At 31.3% G+C, this 19770-nt stretch overlaps 1 protein-coding gene and 1 long non-coding RNA gene across 7 annotated transcripts in view; one reads left to right on the top strand and one right to left on the bottom strand.

Moving 5' to 3' along the window:
- Positions 1-19770, top strand: part of LOC145944310 (uncharacterized) — a 119429-nt gene that overhangs the window by 76202 nt on the left and 23457 nt on the right. The gene's annotated exons all lie outside the window — the stretch shown is intronic.
- LOC145944176 (endoplasmic reticulum aminopeptidase 1) lies at positions 1975-19379 on the bottom strand. Of its 6 annotated transcripts, XR_014426632.1 has the most exons (16): positions 18815-19379; positions 15966-16982; positions 10516-10671; positions 10249-10328; positions 9798-9894; positions 9627-9709; positions 9349-9551; positions 9066-9246; positions 8643-8868; positions 7891-8468; positions 7578-7809; positions 6987-7392; positions 6750-6892; positions 6313-6668; positions 5896-6174; positions 1975-5807 (listed from the first exon to the last, which is right to left on the bottom strand). XR_014426632.1 is itself a non-coding variant. In XM_083052349.1 (15 exons), exons 2-15 carry the CDS (start codon positions 16108-16110, stop codon positions 6013-6015), a joined length of 3048 nt encoding a protein of 1015 aa, XP_082908475.1. In that variant the 5' UTR covers positions 16111-16982; positions 18815-19379; the 3' UTR covers positions 1976-6012. The 6 variants fall into 6 exon arrangements, 5 of the variants coding, with proteins under 5 accessions (XP_082908517.1, XP_082908475.1, XP_082908491.1 ...); XM_083052349.1 differs by having other exon boundaries at positions 1976-6174; XM_083052365.1 differs by having other exon boundaries at positions 1976-6174; positions 10516-10668.

The raw sequence follows: 19770 nt of genomic DNA, 5'->3' as shown, positions 1-19770 counted from the left end.
CGCAGTATAGGTTCCGCGACAACGAAGTATCAATTTTTAATATTTTGAGACTAGCAAAAAATTTATCGCTTATATGTTTCGATAATACATTATTTGCAGAATATTCTGGTACCAAGCAAACACCAGCGTATAAATTTTTTTATTTAATATACATAATATAAGAATTCGCCGCATAGGATTCGCGGCGACATAGTGTCGACTTTAATATTTTAAGACGAGCCAAGATTTCACTACTTGTATATTTCGACAGTATAATTTGTGTGCAGAATATTTTCGTATTTAGCAGACCCCAGCGTACAATTTCTTTTATTTAATATACAAATATACATAATATATGAATGGTTTTAATTTATGAATATATAAATAAGGTGTTAATTTGTTAATTAAATTTTAAAATAAAAGTATGTTATACAAATTAAAATAATAATATATTATAATAATATGTTATAATTTTTGAAACTCGATTAATATTTTTGACAGTTATCAGCTGTTTTCTGTTGAAAAATATTAATCGAATTTAAAGTACCTTAACATTTTATTTAAAACTTTGTCATTATTTTATAATTTTTATTACATACTATTATTTTAAAATTTAATTAACCAATTAACGTTTTAATCAGCTGATTTCTGTAAAATAATATTAATAAAGCTTTAATTTGCTAATTATTTTTTAAAGTAATAATATGTTACAAAAATTAAAATAATAATATGTTTTAAATAATATGTTATAATTCTTTAAACTCGATTAATATTTTTTACAGTTATCAATTGATTTTTATTAAAAAATATTATTCGATTTTATAGTATTGTAACATATTATTTATAACATTATTATTTTAATTTTGATAACATATTTCTATTTTAAAATTTAATTAGCAAAATTAACGCTTCAATCAGATCTGATTTCGAAACATATTAATCAAGTTTAAACAAACTTTAAATAATAATATTTCCTTTTTATATAAAATCGAGGAATGGCGCGTGCGTAGCGCGCGCTTGTGTTGTTCTAATATTTTCAAAAATCGATTATTAAATGTAATTCATATTTTATACATATTATTGTAATATATAAATATGCAAATATATATCTAAATTTTTACTGTATTTATCAAGTATAATATTTGTCAATAAAGTGGACCAGGCCTATTTAAGCATTTAATCATTTACAATATTACGATATTTATTATCTATCTTTAAAAAAGAAAAAGATATGTTCTTGATTTCTTCATCTATGATTTCTTCACAGATCTATTATGTATATTTTAAATTTTTTTATGAATTGGGATCTAAAATACATATCGCATACCAGGGATCCGGACCGAAACAAAATTAGGGTTCGGTTTCGGTTACGGTTTAATAAAATATTTAATAACTGTTCCGGTTCCAGTTTCGGTTTTTTGATAAATAAAAAAACCGAAACCGTTTAAATTATGATTTTTTCGGTTACGATTCCGGGTTTTTAAAATTTTTATTTTTCGTTTTTCTAATTAAATTAATTTCTAAATTATATTACTTTAAAAAATTATTATTAATTTTTATGACATAAATAAACAACACTTCATATTATACATGAAAATATATTTAGATATAGGTATATATGTATAATATAGATACATATATAAATATATTTTCATATGTCATAAAAATTAATAATAATTTTTTAAAGTAATATAATTTATATGTACTTTATATATATATATATAAAGCTGTGAGGATATTATATTTTCCGTTTTATATATATACATATATATATATATATATATATATATATATATAACGGAAAATATAATATCCTCACAGCTATCATTATTGCGATAATACATACACGTTTCAGAACATTTAAAAAATAATTATAATTGTATTGCACTTCGAGGAGACAGTTATCATGACATTTCCGTCATTTGCGCAAAAACAGAAAAAAATACCGAAAAGAACCGCAAACCGAAAATAATTTAACGGTCCGATTATGGTTCCGGTGTTATAAACTTAATAGAATTTCAATACGGTTTACAGTTTCGGTTCTACTTAAAAAACGGTTATGGAACGGTTATCGGTTTTGGTTTCGGTTCGGTCCGGGTCCCTGTCGCATACATCTGTAGTACGTTAAACATATAATATATTCATTTATATGCTTGTACATATCTTATATTTTTTATACAACAAAATATCTATGACAACAATACAGTTGAGAACGGTATACAATATACTGTTATGTTAATTCATTCATATGTAAATATGGGAATAAGACAGCCTCGTTCTCTTATATGATGTAATCGTGTCGTGATTTCGTAAAATACATAAGTATATACTCTTGATTATTATGGTTATTATTATCCAGTCTTTCGATATAATATTTTTTCTTTGTTCTTTGCCTCACATACAATAGATCTGATATAATAAAATTTTTTAAAATGAGAAATAAAATATATATCGACATTGTGTAACCATCGACGGTATTCGTTTTGATAAATCACTCACTCACGTAAGACTAATGAATCATGACGAAAAGTATTGTTTGTAAAAAATAAAATATATATCTTTAAATAATTTTAATAAAAAGGCCTATACAAGCATATAAATTAAATATTTAAATAATATATTTAGTAAGAAACACATTTAACGGAATGTTTCTGTATTTATCAATGTTTCTTCAGCCATACATAAATTTTAACATTACAGAAAATCGAAATTTTAAATTAAACTGATAGAAAAACAGAATAAAAAAGAAGTTCACAAAAGGCTAAATGTCTAAAAAATTTGTCGCATATCTGCCGAAAATCAAACTTTGGACATTCTAAATAATGTCATCTTCTTTGTTGTTCATAACATAACATATCACTCACCTAGTATAAATTTTTATAAAGTATTGATTGATCAATGCTTATAGTCAAGTCATTATCTTTAAATTCAAAGTTTTAAAGAATTGATATTTTGCGTCAAATTCGATCCAAAATCTTTAATATTAATCTTCATAAAATATTGGATTAATGCGTAAGTGAGTCGCGCGCGTTATCGCAGAAATCAAAATTTAAATTATTATTGAGTCAAAATCGGTCCAAAATCTATAAAGAAAATTTATAACAAGGAGCTACATGTATAACAAAAAGATATAAAAAAATAAAGATATTAAGAGATATTAGTTCTGTTTAGATAAAAACTGTAAAAATTTACATAAATATTTACTCATCCACAGGCAGAAATGCGACAAAAATGAACACAGAAATGATTCAAATATAAATTAAAACTGGAGCCAAAATGTAATGAAAGAGAAAGAAATTAGATGTAGTTTCTTGCGTTTAAAGAAATCAAATACGTTTTATATAATCAAGTAATTGAAGACAATTAATGAAGGCAAACTAATAACTTAACAAACCGCAAAATATATATCTATATAATATTTGGATCGTTATTAGATCTAAATAATATAGATCTAATGACGGTTATAATTTTGATAAATAAATACGTAAGTAACGAATAAATCACGTATGTACACACTTACACGAGTACTTTCGAGTGTCGTAAAAATGTTAAAATAGGCCAATTGGTTTGCATTGCGCGTGCAAGTCGGTGAGCAGACGCTTCTTTAAAAATCCCGAAGCGGCTATTCGCTAACTCTTTAACAAGAGAGAATATCCGTTAGTGAAAAAATATGCTATTTACACGTAAGATCTAATTGTGCGTCGATTCATTAATTCGCCGTTTGGAGTGTATCAAAATCTACTTAATGGGACGATGAAATGACTCATGTCATTATTTACAGATTTTTTCCATGTGCTAGGATGTTGTATACGTATGTATTATGGTATGTATAGGTATATATGTATAGGTACGGTACCCTCAGTAGCTCATGGAATCGTAAATCTTGTAAATGCGGAGAATTACACACGCCGTTTTATAGATTGATTCAATAAAAAAAAAAAAAATTAATCATAAGTATTAAATATTGAGAAAAATGCCATTTTTTGTGGATATAGTAATGGCAAGTATACGAATGGCAGTAAAGATTCATGGTATGAAACTATAGAAATACGTCATGTCATGTGTTCAAATGTGACAATGAGTAGTAACATGTGTTTTATTTAACTAACAAAGTGCTTCAATATTAATTAAATGTTTAGAAAAGCACACGCGAATTTAAAATTCAATTAATTATTTTTCTAACAGCAGTGAGAAATATTAGAAAAATAAGAACAGATAGTATATATGAGAGTGTTTGCGAGTAATTTGACATTATCAGATTGAAGCAGGAATTTGTTTTGCAATTGGCTTTGCTTTCTCTGTATAATTGTTAAACACTTTGCAGATCCTCGAATCTTTGTGTATCCGTATATGCGTTCAGTTTTATACAATAGACACCTAGATTTCTAAGCCTTAATCATAAAACGTTAAATCAATTTACATTATTAAAGCAATTAACTATAGTTAAATATTCGTTAATATATCTCACTATTTTCCGGCGTTTATTGTCCAAGCAGTTAATTGTACGATCGAAAAATAATAAGCGGATCGAAATATAACAGAAATTGTTTCGGACATTAATCGTAATATCGCAGTTCATATACGGTCTGATTCAAATTAAGATATACACGATTGTTAATCAATAAATATTTTTCAATATTAAAGGCCCGAAACAAATGATGTTTAAAAATTCTTAGATAAGTTTAAGGTTGAGACATTTTGCGTTAGCGTCTAGATTCTTTACAAAGTAGTTCATCAAACACGGGACACACGTCTCTCTTATACTAATATGTGCACACCATACATATATATATATAAAGCGTTGTTTAGATTATACAAATTTATTTACTTCTTCATAATAAAATATCCAATTTTCTATTTTTATGCTACTTCGCATGGAGAACAATCAACTCCACACGAGACGTATCCTGCGCCTCCAGCAACCTCTAACAAACACGAATACGCGACATACACGGAGTACATCAATCTTTTTTTTTTTACATACATCTCCATATGACTCGCGGCCGAATTTTCTTTTAATATCGTCTTGTCTCGTTTTTTATTGGACGGTGCTTGTGAGACACAGGCACAGACCCGAGCAATTTAGCGTATCACGCCTCTTTGCCGTACATTGATATGCTACTTATTAGACGTGTGAAACGATTGCTCGTACACTCATGATAATTCTATTATTTCTAAACGCGCCTGCAAAATACTGCAAGTTTTATACACAAATTTTACTTATTTAAGGGCCGTAAATAAAGCCGTACAATTAGCGTTTCCTTCGACAAATTTGTCGCAACCTCAACTCTCCCTGTTAAAGTATTAATTTATTGGATGGTTTATATAGAAATGGAAAGTTTAGACATCACGTGGAGATGATATAACTCCATTTGTTTGCTTCTTGTTATAATAAAATATAGTGAACTTGGGAGACTAAAGCTTATAATGTCAATAGACGTACGTCGTTAGCCCTTATTTGCCAAACGTTAGGTCAACGACTACCCTAGGAACAACGATGTTTCTGCTCTCATTATCTTGTTTTATACCTTATTGTTAATGATCCGATCGCGGCACGCGCTGCGTGCACGGTAAATAAATACTTTCGAAAGTGCGTATATATAAATCGGTGTATAATGTATTACATATAAACAATTCGGCTTCATTTATACTCATTAAGGGATCTGTTTCAGCACAGGCAAATTATGATAATGAGTTTTGTACAGTCGCGAGAGTATCTTTTCAAGGAAAATAATTTGTCCTCGTCTAAGAATTGTCCTTTAAGTTCTATGCTTTACCTGACGGAGATGATCCCCTAACGAAGCTGACGGAAACGGTTGGCTTTTGATCTGCAAATTTATACCTAAGATAATGATTGAGATTCTTTTTACCTCTTAAGTATCAAGAGTCTCACTTTTCGTAGGCTGTATCACGTACCTATATCTTAGGAGTATCTCGCGTATAAATAAGAACGAGTAGAAAAATTAGCCATAGTGGCATAATGGCTGAATAGTCGTTGCGGTTCATTTTTGTTCCATTTCTGACGAGCGGAGGTTAACTCACAAGATTCGGTTCGGTGAAATATTTAATGAGCCAATCATTCACACTTTTCGCATTTATTTTCACCCAGTGGATGTTAAACTTGATCATTTCCAAGCTCTGTTGTAGTGCGCGCTTACCGCTGCGAACGTCGTGTTGTTTGAAGAAGTCCGAGACCTAAGAAATAATAATAAATAAATAAATAATACAATAAATAATATTTTTAACAAAATATTTTTAATGATAATGCAACATAATTAAAAAAATCAAGCATGATTGTTTTTGTTCACTTTAAAAAAAATTACTTCTACTTACTTCGTGATAATCGTACTCTGTGATAAAGTAGTCGGGAACAACGTTACGTATGAGATCGCTTATCGAGAGCGATTCATTTACGTATAAGTCTTCTATTTGCGGCCAGTAAGCTTTAATATGACGCCAAGCGAGATAATGTCCGTGTGGATTGCCAGCAACAGATGCTATGATAGTATTAACATCTTGCGCCTTAATTAGATTGCGATTCAGTGAAAAGTGAAGATAAAGTTTAAGTAGCCAAGGATCCATTGCAGTGCCTAAAGCTTGCAACATCATCATCTTTTCATTTTGAATTTGTGACTTAAGATAAACTTGCCAGCAATGTCGCCAATCAGCTTCCTCTCCGAATTTGACACCTATAAATATATTTGCATGGCTTTATATATATGTTTCTATAATGTTATAAATATTTTCTATAGATGTTGTATTTTTTTTACCTGCCATGTAAACGATATTTCGTATGTTAGGCGCGATGCGTATGCCTTTCGATATCCAGTCTTTAAAAAGACCTTTTGCAGACTTCACAACATCATCCATTTCTAGTTCGATAGCGGATTTCATTACTGTGATTCTTAATAATCTGGATTAATAACAAAATATAATTTGAAATTATGTTTTGTTACATTAGCCATTGGATATATATGTAAACAGAATATGCTTAATGTTGTACCAACTTTTTTAAATGAGATCCTTCATCTTTCCATCCGATATATTTTGTGATCGGAGCCAATAGTTGTTTAAAGAATAAGATATATCTTTTGTATGCTTCACTCTCTCCTAATCTTTTCTTCCAAAAGCTTAAATATCGAAGCGCAGTCTCCCACGGCGCGTAATCTGTTTCGTTGACAAGATAAAGCGAAAGTTCCAGCGGGATTGAAGCATCCAGTTCACCGGCATCGCAAAGTGCAAAAGCGTCGTCGATGAGACTTGCTCGATCTGCCGGACTGAATTTGGTATGATTCTTCAATAAAGTTTTAATGATTGACATCCACATCTCCTTCGGATAATTAACTCGATAAAAGCCGGTTTGGTTGATGTTGCATTTGATGTAATCGACGTCGCTCGGTATTTCGAAAGACGCTAAGTGAATTAAATATGTAAATGTGTTAATATCTTTGTTAAAATGCGTAAGAAAATTACAATATATATATATATATCTTTTTTTTTACATTGAATAAATATATAATAATAAATACGATATGTGTGACACTGAACAAATGTATATATAATATATAATTTTAACATAATCGTCCTGCATATATTACCATTGGTCATGTTCATCCACGCTTCCAGTTGATCCGGAGGTTCTTTGTTTGTGTAGCAATTCAATGGAACATACCACTTATAGTCGAAGGGTGATTTGGGCTGCGAAATGTTTGTTTTATCATCTCGCGGTGAAGTGAGGAATCTCTTCTGAGTCGCTGTGATAGTATCGCCTTCACGGATGATATTTACAAGCGGAAAACCCATTTGCTGAGTCCAAGTGTTCATTATTGTCTGTAGACATTTTTTAAAATTTTATTAAATATGCGTAATGAAATTGTGTACGATGTAACATTTCTTACGCATTATACTCACTTTTACGTCAAGCTCAGTACTAACAGATGCGTTCTTCATATGTTTTGTGAAAACCGTCCACAGATCGTTGGTCTCTGTGTTTCCGTATGCGTGTAAATTTAGATAATCATTTAATCCACGTCTGAAAACACTCTCACATAAAACTCCTTCTAGCATGTAAAGGATTGAAGCGCCTTTAAAATAGCTAACTGCATCGAATATGCTTTCTATATCGATAGGATTTTCAACGAGTACGCTTATTGGATGACTGTTGGCCAGAGCATCGAGTTCGAGTGCTCGTTGCGTTTTGTATAAAATTAGTAAATCCATCATGCCCCATTCGGGTAAAATGTGATTTACGCCTTTATATTCAAGGAAAGTCGCTGCTCCTTCGTTCAACCAGATATCATTCCACCATTTCATCGTGACGAGATTGCCAAACCATTGATGAGCCAATTCGTGAGCCATAAGGACAGTCATATATTCTTGTATTTCGGTAGATGTTTCTTGTGGATTGTACGTCAAAAATGATTCTCGAAACATAATTAGGCCCCAATTTTCCATAGCAACAGGTACAAAGTCGGGAATTGCTATCAGATCTAATAATATAAAATGGTAATTAAGATAATAATAATAATGGTAATAAATGAGAATAATAAAGTATAGGAAAATATGTATCTCATCAAATGTGATATATATTAAGAAACAATATAAATAATATAATATAAATATAATTTTAAAATAAATTTATACTTTTTATGAAGAGCGTATACCTTGCTTTGGCAAAGGATAAGGTATGCCGAAGAAAGATTCAAAATAATCCATAATACGAGCGGCAGTAATCATGGCATACTTTGTTTGCGGAAGTATGTGCGCTGGCGCGTACACGCTCACAGATGTATTTCTCTTGGTTAATTCGAAAGCTCTTTCAAAGTCGCATACCACAAAGGCCACCAAGTACGTTGACATCTCCACAGATTCTTGAAAGTCGTCACGTAACTGAGAAGTAATATTATTCTAGATCAGGTTGATGCAAATGCAGTTGCTCGCAGGCAGTATCATAATTGTAATATGATGTGAACTGTCATATTTACGATTGACAGTAAGAAAAAGTTGATAACACTTTCAAAATATTGATCACGTGTGGCTTGCGCAACGTTAAATTGCGTTATTATACGACGAAAATGCATACTTACGAGATTTGTGCCCAAGTAAAAGCCGGCCTCCTCAGTATTTATCACTGGCATGTTGCATAACGAAATATGGAATCTATCTCTGTATATCGATATCTTAAATTTGGCCTTAAATTGTGGCTCGTCGAAGCATGGAAAGGCCATGCGCGCGTATGTCGGCACGAAATAAGTTGTGGCTAAATATCTAAAGATTAAAAAAAAATATATTTAGCAGTTTAGCTTCACTAAATACGAATAATGCATCTATGCAGTATTTGAGAAAGAGAATAATTAATTTCGCAATTACCTCTGTTCTTTTTCAGGGGTAAGGTAGCTGCTGACATAGAATCCTTTAAAATCAGTGGAATTCAGAGTTGAATTGAAACTCATAAATAGCGTATAATTGTTTCTTTTTTGAAATTTGTCCTCCAATTCCAGATACAGCTGCTCACGTTTCGGATATTCGAGTAACTTTGCAATTTTCATTTCTTCCTCGCCGTCTTTAACTATCTGAAAGCCGATTCTCAAAAATTAAAACAAGAACAGACATTGACATAACATTATAGGTCTCAAATTATGACCTACTTGTTCCTTTATTGTCAAGTTTTTACTATGGAAGACAATAAATTTGGTCTCTTCATCGACATAGAATTCGATCGTGACTCGTCCTGCAAATGAGAACAAACAATGAATTTATTAAATATAAGAAGAAAGAAAATGTGTTTCTTTTTGCAACACAGAGCTGTTTATATTTACCTCTAAAGTCTAAGGTGGTAAGATTTGGATGCATAGTAATATTGTATCTAGTAGGATGTACGAATGAAGGTAATCTTATGTTATCCCACGGAAACACCTGCAAGATTTCTCATTATAAACAGAGAAAGAGAGAGATATCTACTGTCATAAGTAAAATACATCTGTTGATTGATTTTCCGTTATGCTACATCGTATGTTTGTCTCATTTTAATACATGTTCAAACATATATTCTAAACTGCGAATTCTTAATTTGCTAATTTCTATACTTGTGTCGTAGATAAAGAAATTTTTACAATTTTATGACATTTTTGATCAGTTAATTTAGACAATGTATAAATAATAAAATAATTTCACCAAAATATATGGAACAAGATGTATATAATTTTTTGAGTTTTTAATATTGTTATTATGGCAGTGTTTTTAAGTGATAATATAGAGAAACACGCGTACCTCTCCATTGTCCATTCGAGGCACGGCGTTCTCTTCATCATCCGTAGTTTTATTGGACTCTTCTTCGGTACACGTGCAACCTAAAAAAAATCAATAATTATATGTATAAATATATGTATATATATTTATATACATATATTTAAATATATGTATAAAATAGGAAATGTAAACAAATGTGACAAATGCGATTTTTATAAATTAAATTCATAGATAACATTTGAGAGAGAGAGAGAGAGGAGTGACAATAAAGGCTTGACATTTAAATACCATTTCGTAAAGGCGCCAAGGCAATGATGAGTGACGTAATGAGAAGTACCAAACAGCAGATACAAAGTACACAATAAGTTTTTCTTTCAGAACATCTAACGACTTCATTTGCACGTTCGTAAAAATTTCGTCTGTGTAATCCTGCGTTGCTATCTCCTGAAACAAAGCATTTCCTAAAAAAAAGATCAACATTCTAACAGTATTACGTTACCATACACTCATTATGTTGCTTATAGTGATTTATCAATAATTGAATGGATTTTTACAAGTAGCTATTGATTACAACCTAATAATTTCTGTTTATTAGTTACATTTTATTTTTGCATAGACCAAGATAATAAATACAAGATAGAAGTATTTGATATAATTTAATATATATTTTTTAATTTATTATTTTATATTATTATTGTATATTTAAAAATTATTCGAGAATTTGTATTTATCTGCATAGAATTTGGCTTAAATTAATTTGTATATTATATTCGAGATTATCGCGGACCTTAAAGTGATACTTTGATGCGCGCACATAAGTTCGGTTTTCTCACAGCTACAGTCTTGACCTGAATTTTAGATTGCTGCACGGCTATGCATAATAACGCTAGTGTACTTGACTTGAATTCTACAAAAACTGGATCGACAATATTTTTAACATATTGTATTTTTTATATTTTTACTTATATTTTTAAAATGATTTAAATTAGGCTATTTAAGTATACTTATTTCTCATACTAAAAGTATTTAAAATAAATACATATAAATAATGAGATAGAGAACTATTATATTATATTAGACTATATTACATTTACATACTTTAAATATAAAGTATAGTTATTTCTTTATTATATTATTTTTGCAAATTTCCAGAAACTTTTCAGAAACTTTTTGTTACTCATTTTTTATATATTATATTATAATAAAAAAAATAAAGACAAATATAAATACGTATATAGATTTGCTTCTATATTTGTGCTCTTATAATTATTTTAAAAATAATTTAAAAATTTTGTAACTCTTAAGATTAAAAAAAAAATAACTTGTTTTGTGTATGTACATACATGTCTTAATATTTTCTACATTACGCCAAAAAATCATATCAAATATATTTGGCACAAGCGTATTACTTTTGAATATTTCGACAGACAAAAAATATTCTCTTGTTTTTTTTGTTATAAATTAATTTAGTCGTTACATTAAAAGTTGTAGTATTTTAAAAATTGCTTAAGAGAAGAACGAACCCTTATTTAAAATAGGAAGTCTGTCGTAATTTTTATATGTGTATACTTTTTCAATATTTTATTACAAAGTCGCGCACACATGTATACATGTAGATATATGTGCACAATACAATCACTAAACAATATTATCAACATTTCAAACAGTGTATTTATTTTTGTTGTCAATAAGCGAGTCTCAATAAAAGCGTCAGCTAAAGGTAGCGATACAAGCGTGTGGGCGAGAACGAGGTGGGCGCGTTTTAATTCGCGAGATCATAGGAAGCGTCCCTCTTATTGATCGTACGCACGTGTTTCTCGTATAGCCTATTCGCAGCTTGGAGGGTTGTGTGAGTCGGCCATACAGTCGACCCATTCTTATGCAAAAGGGATTGTGTAACGCAGACGCGAGTTAAAAATATCAAAGAGACGACACGTTAAAAGGCACGCGATAGCATTCTAATGTCCAGCTAGCTATCTAGAGATCTCACCTGTCAGAAAGGCAACATCATCCACATCCTGCTCGCTCATCGCGAACCGATTCGGCGGTCTCCGATGAACGAGTTCTTTTACCTGACCGTCTTTCGAGGCATAGGCGACTTTTATGAGCGGTTCTCTCTGTTCAGCCAGTATTCGTGTGGACGCTTGATTGTCGTTTCGTAGCTTCTCCCTTGATTGGTCTCTCGCCACTCGAGGGTGTCTTCAAGATTAAAGACTCGATAATCGAGAATTTTGATTTTAATGGACGGCGTTAAAAATTCGATTCACCGGCAAATAATCCGGCTCCCAGATGCTATAGTCGTTCGAATCGCATCAATTATGATCGTCTCAAGATTTATGAAGTTTGCTCGGAAAATCCGATCGTCGTGTTAATAAAATGGAATAAGGTGGTCAAGTTTGGCCGCGTTCACCTTTTTTTTTTTTTTTTGTAAATGCAACTTTTAACAGATCGCAATCGATAATCTCAAATTTTTATCGATGGATCATCGATAGCGCGCGCGAGACACAAATGCGCGAGATCCTCCAAGGGAGAAAATACCAAAGGGTAAAACACGGTGTATGTGAACCGCGTAAGTTCACGGCACTCAATTGGCGTGGATGTGCTACTCGTGCGTAACGCAGGCGTTTCTGACGCACCGAACACGACCGGAATCAGGAATCTGTGCAACACTATCGCCGGCAATGTAACTGCGATCAATCCTACCACGGGAAACTATCGGTCCGCGAGCTTACGAGACCCGAACCAAGTAGCCCGACACCATCAGCGAGTCTATAACGCGCGACATTCCTTGACATTTCATTGGCATTAAAGCGTTGGATATAGCTACTGCAGAGTTAGGCAGAAATGGCGACTTCCAAACCCCCTGGTGGCGGATTGCTTTGGTGGCGGGGGTGGTTTTGCTGGGTCCTCGTCAGTCGGGGGTAGATTGCCATCATGGTGGCGCCATCCATGATTCACCCTTTGCAACCCTCTGCACCCTTCTGTGGTTCACTGTGATATTGGTATCAGCCGTGGAAGCAGTTAACCGTAACGTGTGCACTCGCTTTTTACTTCTGCTTTTTTTTACTTGCTTCATATCATGAGAATTTATGTTGATGTGCTGATCTAATAATTTTTTTAGAATTTCTTTGAGAATAAGCACTAATTGAAATCTTACAGATTTGATAAATTTAATGCCGATTTTATAAAAATAATATAAATATTCGATTGCTACTTAAGTAAAGTAAGACTATGCTAGATATTTAAAAGTACGATGTAAAAATTTCATATTTGAGAAGCAAAAGATCATTTCTTTTCGTGCGTTTTCTTTCTTAAAAAAGTCTTGGAAATATTGATAGGGCAGCTTAATTATCGTTCGTGATAGCGTGCACAAGAGTTTTAATTTTTTATCTCGTCCTAGATCAAGAGAAATATATACTTTTGACATTATACATGCATACAGAAATTCGAAAAATTCTGTGTGGAATTATATACGCTTTCACAAATTATGAAGAATTTTTTTAATTTTTAAAATTACTTGTTATTCTCAACAATTATTAATACTTCAATTTTAAAAGAACGTAATTTTTCAAATAGTAATTATTTTCATAAAGTAGCAATTTTTAATTTATATTCTAACACGTATTGAAATGCAATGGATACTTAATAATGTTGTACATATAAATTTACTTCACTTTTTTTATCTTTTATCGTTTTAAGTTGTAATAAATAATAGAGAATATTACAAATGTTATGTAAGAAAAAAACGAGAGTAATATACATAATTACATTATATATGAAATTTGATTCTTTTGAGATTAAACTTGAAGGCCAGTTATGTATGAATGGATCAGAATTCGTTAGAGGGGTATCGTATCGATTTTCTTTTCTCTACGCAACCCCTCTCACAATCACATTACGTTCAGTCTACTGAAATAACATTTGTGCTTTTTATTTTGGAGAGAAGAAACATTTTTTATGAGTTTTATTGCGACTTAATTTTGATAAAATTAATTGTTTTTATTAGAAAAAAGAGATAACATATTTTTAGGAAAAAAAATTAATTTTTTAAAGCAGTACACGCGTAAACAATGCGTTTTACGGATATAGAGTTGAATTAATTTTACAAAAGAACGCAGACGCGAGAATATTGGCTGAGTTAATTTAAATAAGGTAAATTGCAACACACATAATAGATTGTATGTACAAGTTATAAAATCGAATCACAGACAAAAATAGATTCTTCATTTGTATACTGACTCCTCTATCTCCTTTAAAAGCCTTCTAAGTTTTGAACTTCATTGTAGAATTTTTAGATTTTTTCATATCAAGAGTATCAATATTTATTTCAATAAAATTCAATTTTTATATCAATTATGTTCAATTTTTTTATTAATAAAAGAGAATAAAATATAAGCTATTAAGCTTATAAACTTTTATAACACAGCAATATGGTACAGAATTTATCGATATTATTAAAATATGTATAAGAGAATTATCCTTTATGTGAATTAAACGTTTATAACATTTCTAAAATCACACATTCACGAAAATATCTGCCAAAGTTTAAAAGCTAATAATATGCAGACTTGAATTTAAATATTGACGAATATTGATGGGAAGAGAGTGTCTATGAATAACTGAACTTTTGAACTTATGACCCTTTGCGTTTTCATCCTCGCTGTTTCCTTACGATTAGATTTTTCAATTGCAAACAAGATAGGTATTGTACAAAGTAAATTATTCAGATATTTTTCCTTTGGTCGTCGTGAGTCTCGTACTGCTTCCAAATATATTTTGTATCTGGTCAAACGGGTTCCGCGACGGTAGACGAAACACATTGAAACATTCATGAACTTTCCCACTGGAATATGTTCGGCTAAGTTACGCGTCCCGAAAGGTTCGGCGTTTTTATATAAACCTTTTTCCCAATCACTTTAATTTCGTAACATGTACTATTGGTAGCGCGTCTTCGAGTAAATGAATTAAATACATAGACCATAAGTGAAGAAGAAATTAAATACTAAATTATACTATGAAAAAGCTCGTAAAGCCGACCTTTTTTTCACAATAATATTCAATAATACTCAAAATAATATTTATCTTTAAATTTTCGGAAGTTAATTTGGAAAGTTTTGCATAGAGAGATAGTCATGAAGAACATCAATTTGCGAATTTGAATGCATACAAGTCTAAGTGGACACGCGAGAGAGTCAAAAAAGAAAACTATCTCAAATATCATTCTAATCAATATTCATATATATTCAGAATATTCCAAATGTGACAGTCATTGAAGTTACGTAAGCGGAGAATTCGATTTAAACAAGTAAGTACGCTCAATCGTACGAATCAATATTGTATAATACATATATTGATAATCAAAATATACAACACATACATAGATGACACATACACATAGCATAATTTTTAAACTAATAATTTTTCTCCAAAATTATGCAACTTATCTTAATACACAAAATTTTATTATACAAATTATCAATAAAATTTATTTTATACTTTTTATTTGTTTTTTTTACTAAAAATCAGCTTTTTATCAGTTGTGTTTTGATGGACAGCGCACAAAAAATTCTTTTATATATATTTATATTATAATTTATATACTTTTATATTTTATATATTATATATTACAATACATTTTACATAAGCATATCGAACGCGTGAACATATACATACATTAAAATATTCACATGCAATAAAAACTTAATAAGACTTAGCAAAATAACACATGTTTTACGTACCTAAATCACATGTTTTTCTTGAATGTCTTAGCGGTGCTTTTACGTCTTCTGTCGTGTCGGCAGATTCGTTTTGCCTAGAGGTCCTAGATAAGGGCTCTAGTTGGATATTCTCGCTGCTATCTTTTCCTGAACTTCCTTTCGGCATTTTATTTCTACTTTTCTATCTCTTTTTTTATTTTTCCGGCCGATTTTTTATTCGGCAAAATCGGAACTACGCACGGAAGAAGTTTCTTCTTCTGTTTCTCGAGATTCTTTGTTTGTCAAGTAACATGTCTCAAGATTGCGCTAATGAGATTGGCGCCTTATAATTATTCTTCGTATATACTTAAGATAAACTGTAAACGTAGAAACCGTAGACCTTTTCTGCCATCTTTAGATACTCTCGTCTCCACAACGGTATCGATCGTTCTTTTCTTATGCTGGATGTGTAATGCTCATGTCGAAAATTATATCGCTACTTTCGCTAGTCGTAGCTCTTAGGTAAGGCTTTACGTCGGCATATTTATGCCTGTACATATACAAACATTTTATATCGATAGCATGCACCTTGGTCCCAATATTGCGATATGTTGCGTTTACCGGAATGAACAACCAACTTTACTTCGTCACTATGAGAAATTTCGTATAAAAATGTCCGACGAATGTGATGGTCTGGCAAATGCAATCCAAATGTTCCTGCTGTCACTGAGGTAGTGCAGTAACTTAATAAAAATTAATAATATTCCAAATACTTTCTTTGTACGTGATCTTCTGTTAATTTAAAGTAGAAAGATCTATTATAAGGTCGCGCTATCCGGAAGTTTTGTTTCTTCTGAATCAAATATATATGTCTTCGTACACAATGCCACGTAATGTAATTATAAGTTAAGAAGCTCACAATGTGGATGTATTTTTTTTTACAAATTATAATAAATAATCAGTCTTCTATTGCGTATCCGATGTCGTTGACTAGCTTTAAATATGATGCTAATATATTTCTCTTTGTAAAAGGTCACTACACGTCCAACCAATTTAAATCTGCAACATAATTGAGTATTATGTGATTATAATTTCCTCGTAAGTTTAATAAAGTTGTTTCGAAAAAGTTATTGCAACAGAAGCAAAAGAGTTATTCTTGTCAAGCTTCATTATTGGATCAATACTTTCAGAATAAATATCTATTCATAACAAGAACTATAGAAGAAAAAAATAAGAAGAATATTTATAACAAAACATTTCAGAGTCTTTGTTTGTAATTTTAATGAACTTTGCATATTTATGTGCGCTTTAGTATAGTGTTTTAAATTTAAATTATAGTAAAGTGGTTTCTATATTATCTTTGGTCTATTTAATTGATTATATTCTTTCTTTGCATAAACATTGAAGTATTATTTTCATAATTTGTGGTTTCAGATGTTATTTATATCGAATCATTAAAAGCTTAACATTTGATTTTAAGTTGATATTTGAGTTGTAATAACTGTAATTGTTTGAAACTGTTTATTAATATAAATTTGATTTTTTGAACGGTGTTACTTTAGAGCAAACAGCATTTCTTTGAAAAATGAGATGACGTTGCAAATGTGAACCTCATTCTTATGCTTTTTCGTATGAGCTTCGTCTAGCTGTATAAAATAATATTTTAATGATAAATTTATATATTATATAAATTATAATATTGACAAATTAGGAATCAATTTGTTTTCAGAAACATTTCAAGAAGAATGATAATTACATAAACATTTAAATTGGAAATTGTACAGAAGCTGTAAAAATATATAATTTGTATTTGTAATTATAATAATTTGTATTTATAATAATTTGTTATCAAATTGTCGTAATCAGTATAAAAAATATATTTTACTTATATATAATTATATCTTTTATAAATACAACTTTGATTTTTTCTTTAATATAAAATTTCTATGAACATGATATAATATACAAGTGGCGCTCATTTTTTGCTCGAGCAATACTAAATAAAGAAGGAGATTATCAAAACTTATTAAAGTTATTAATTGTTATTGTAAATGGATGTAGTATGGTACTGTGTCATGGTCTGTACGCGGAACATAAAGCAATTATGCTCCGACTTATGCTAATTATTACGAAGATGTATGCGACAATAATGGTTTTCATCTGACTTGTTACGTAAATAGTCTTGCGTTAGAAAATTGTTTCGTTTAGTAATGCATTGCATAAAATATTATGTCTTGAACTTTATTCAAAGAAATATAGAAAGATATAATTTTTGGATGAAATGTAGTTAACAAGGGTTATACTGGTTTTTCGAATTAAAAAAAAATATATTTGCAAATTTTTAAATAATAATTAGAATTAGAAAATAAATTATAAAATAATAATTAGAATAATAAAATAAATTATAATTAAATTGTGTTTGTGCATATATACACACAATCAACAAATGCTTAATTTAGAGATTTATATTGTTGTAAAAGTAAATCGAAATTATCAATTTTACGATGACTACGTATACAAATGCAAACACGCGCGTATTGTACATTCAAGAAGATGCAATATCATCGAACAGCGTATCTCGTAATAAAATATTGACTCTTCAGCAAGAGATACCTCTGGATAAGAACGCTAATAAATGCAAAATACTACCTCACACAAATAAGTGTTATAAATATATCACTAATTCCCCATGATAATAATTTGATTACTAACTAATTATTCTATCTTATTTATGCGATCATTGATTTTACATAACATATCGCAATACAAATTTTGTTTGTATCTTGCATATAATACGACTCGCACATAATTCCAATTAAATAACTATTATATATATATAGCTTCTCTAACATTAAATTAACATAAATTACAAGAAAAAAAGAAACACTTACCTTTTTCTTGCATGCAACATCGATCAGAGCAATATCCGACATTCGCTTTGAGAAGAACTCTCGCCGATGTTGTTGTTCATCATGGCCAATTACAAAACGTCGCTAATTACACATTCTTCATCAACAAACGCAGTTCTTTTTCACTCGCGGTCTAGCCGTCACCCCTTTCCTCGACAGTATCAACACATTTTTGACACTCCGTTGCCATATGCGGTCAACTCATTAAGCTCGCGATTGCTGCATCGTAAAAATTAAAGTTTCACCGCGATAGCTCCCGGAATACCGGCATCCCTCACAATCATCCCCCGAGATTGCGTCGCGACGCTCCGCGCGCGATCTGTCCCTCGCTGATGATGATGCACCCGCATCCGACGCGCATCGCCGTCGTCGTCGACGATGATTCGCACGTCGCGCACGTCGACGGACCGGGGTTTTCCTCGGCAAGAAGCTGACGACGCAAACGGCCGCACGGTAGAAATGGCACTGAGAAGTCGAAGCGCTTTGAGGATCGAGCGTGGCTGAATTTCCGGACGTAGAGAGGCGCGCCGGTCAGGATCAGCCACAGGTTGCGCTTGTCTCGTTCACGCAGGGTAGGCATCTTGGCTGATCGTTGGGCGGTAAGGGGTGGCGATGGTAGTGGCGTATGCACTCGGGGGAGAAAACCGGAGAGATAGAAGGGGAGAAATCGATTTACTTAACATCCAGAACTCTTTGGCCCTTCACGACCGGGAGCCAGGAGGGATTTAGCTCGCGATATCACGTAGTCGTAGCACGAATCGAATCCACTCGTCGATTTCGTCCGGCGTATGTAACCGCGAGCAGTACAACATGCATCACGATGACGTTGCAGTTTAAAACTTGAATTTTAGTTAGAGAAAATGTTCACGCATAAAAAAGCACCGATGGCATAGAAATGAAAATTTTTTAATAATCGTAATTGCTCTTCGTTCAAATTT

Source organism: Prenolepis imparis, unplaced genomic scaffold (assembly GCF_030444845.1).
Source record: "Prenolepis imparis isolate NDT839.2.m4 unplaced genomic scaffold, iyPreImpa1.0 SCAF_1, whole genome shotgun sequence".
In the NCBI taxonomy this organism is placed as follows: Eukaryota; Metazoa; Arthropoda; class Insecta; order Hymenoptera; family Formicidae; genus Prenolepis; species Prenolepis imparis.
Note: the sequence above shows the minus strand (reverse complement) of the source record. Positions and strands in the feature narration are given on the sequence as shown.

Excerpts from the sequence above, each read along its gene's own strand:
- LOC145944176 (XM_083052349.1), bottom strand. The coding sequence starts at position 16,110 with ATGCCGAAAGGAAGTTCAGGAAAAGATAGCAGCGAGAATATCCAACTA. Across the intron at positions 9,710-9,797 it reads TACCACCTTAGACTTTAGAG|GACGAGTCACGATCGAATTC; the intron begins GTAAATATAAAC and ends TCTCATTTGCAG. Across the intron at positions 6,893-6,986 it reads GAAGGATCTCATTTAAAAAA|ATTATTAAGAATCACAGTAA; the intron begins GTTGGTACAACA and ends TTATTAATCCAG.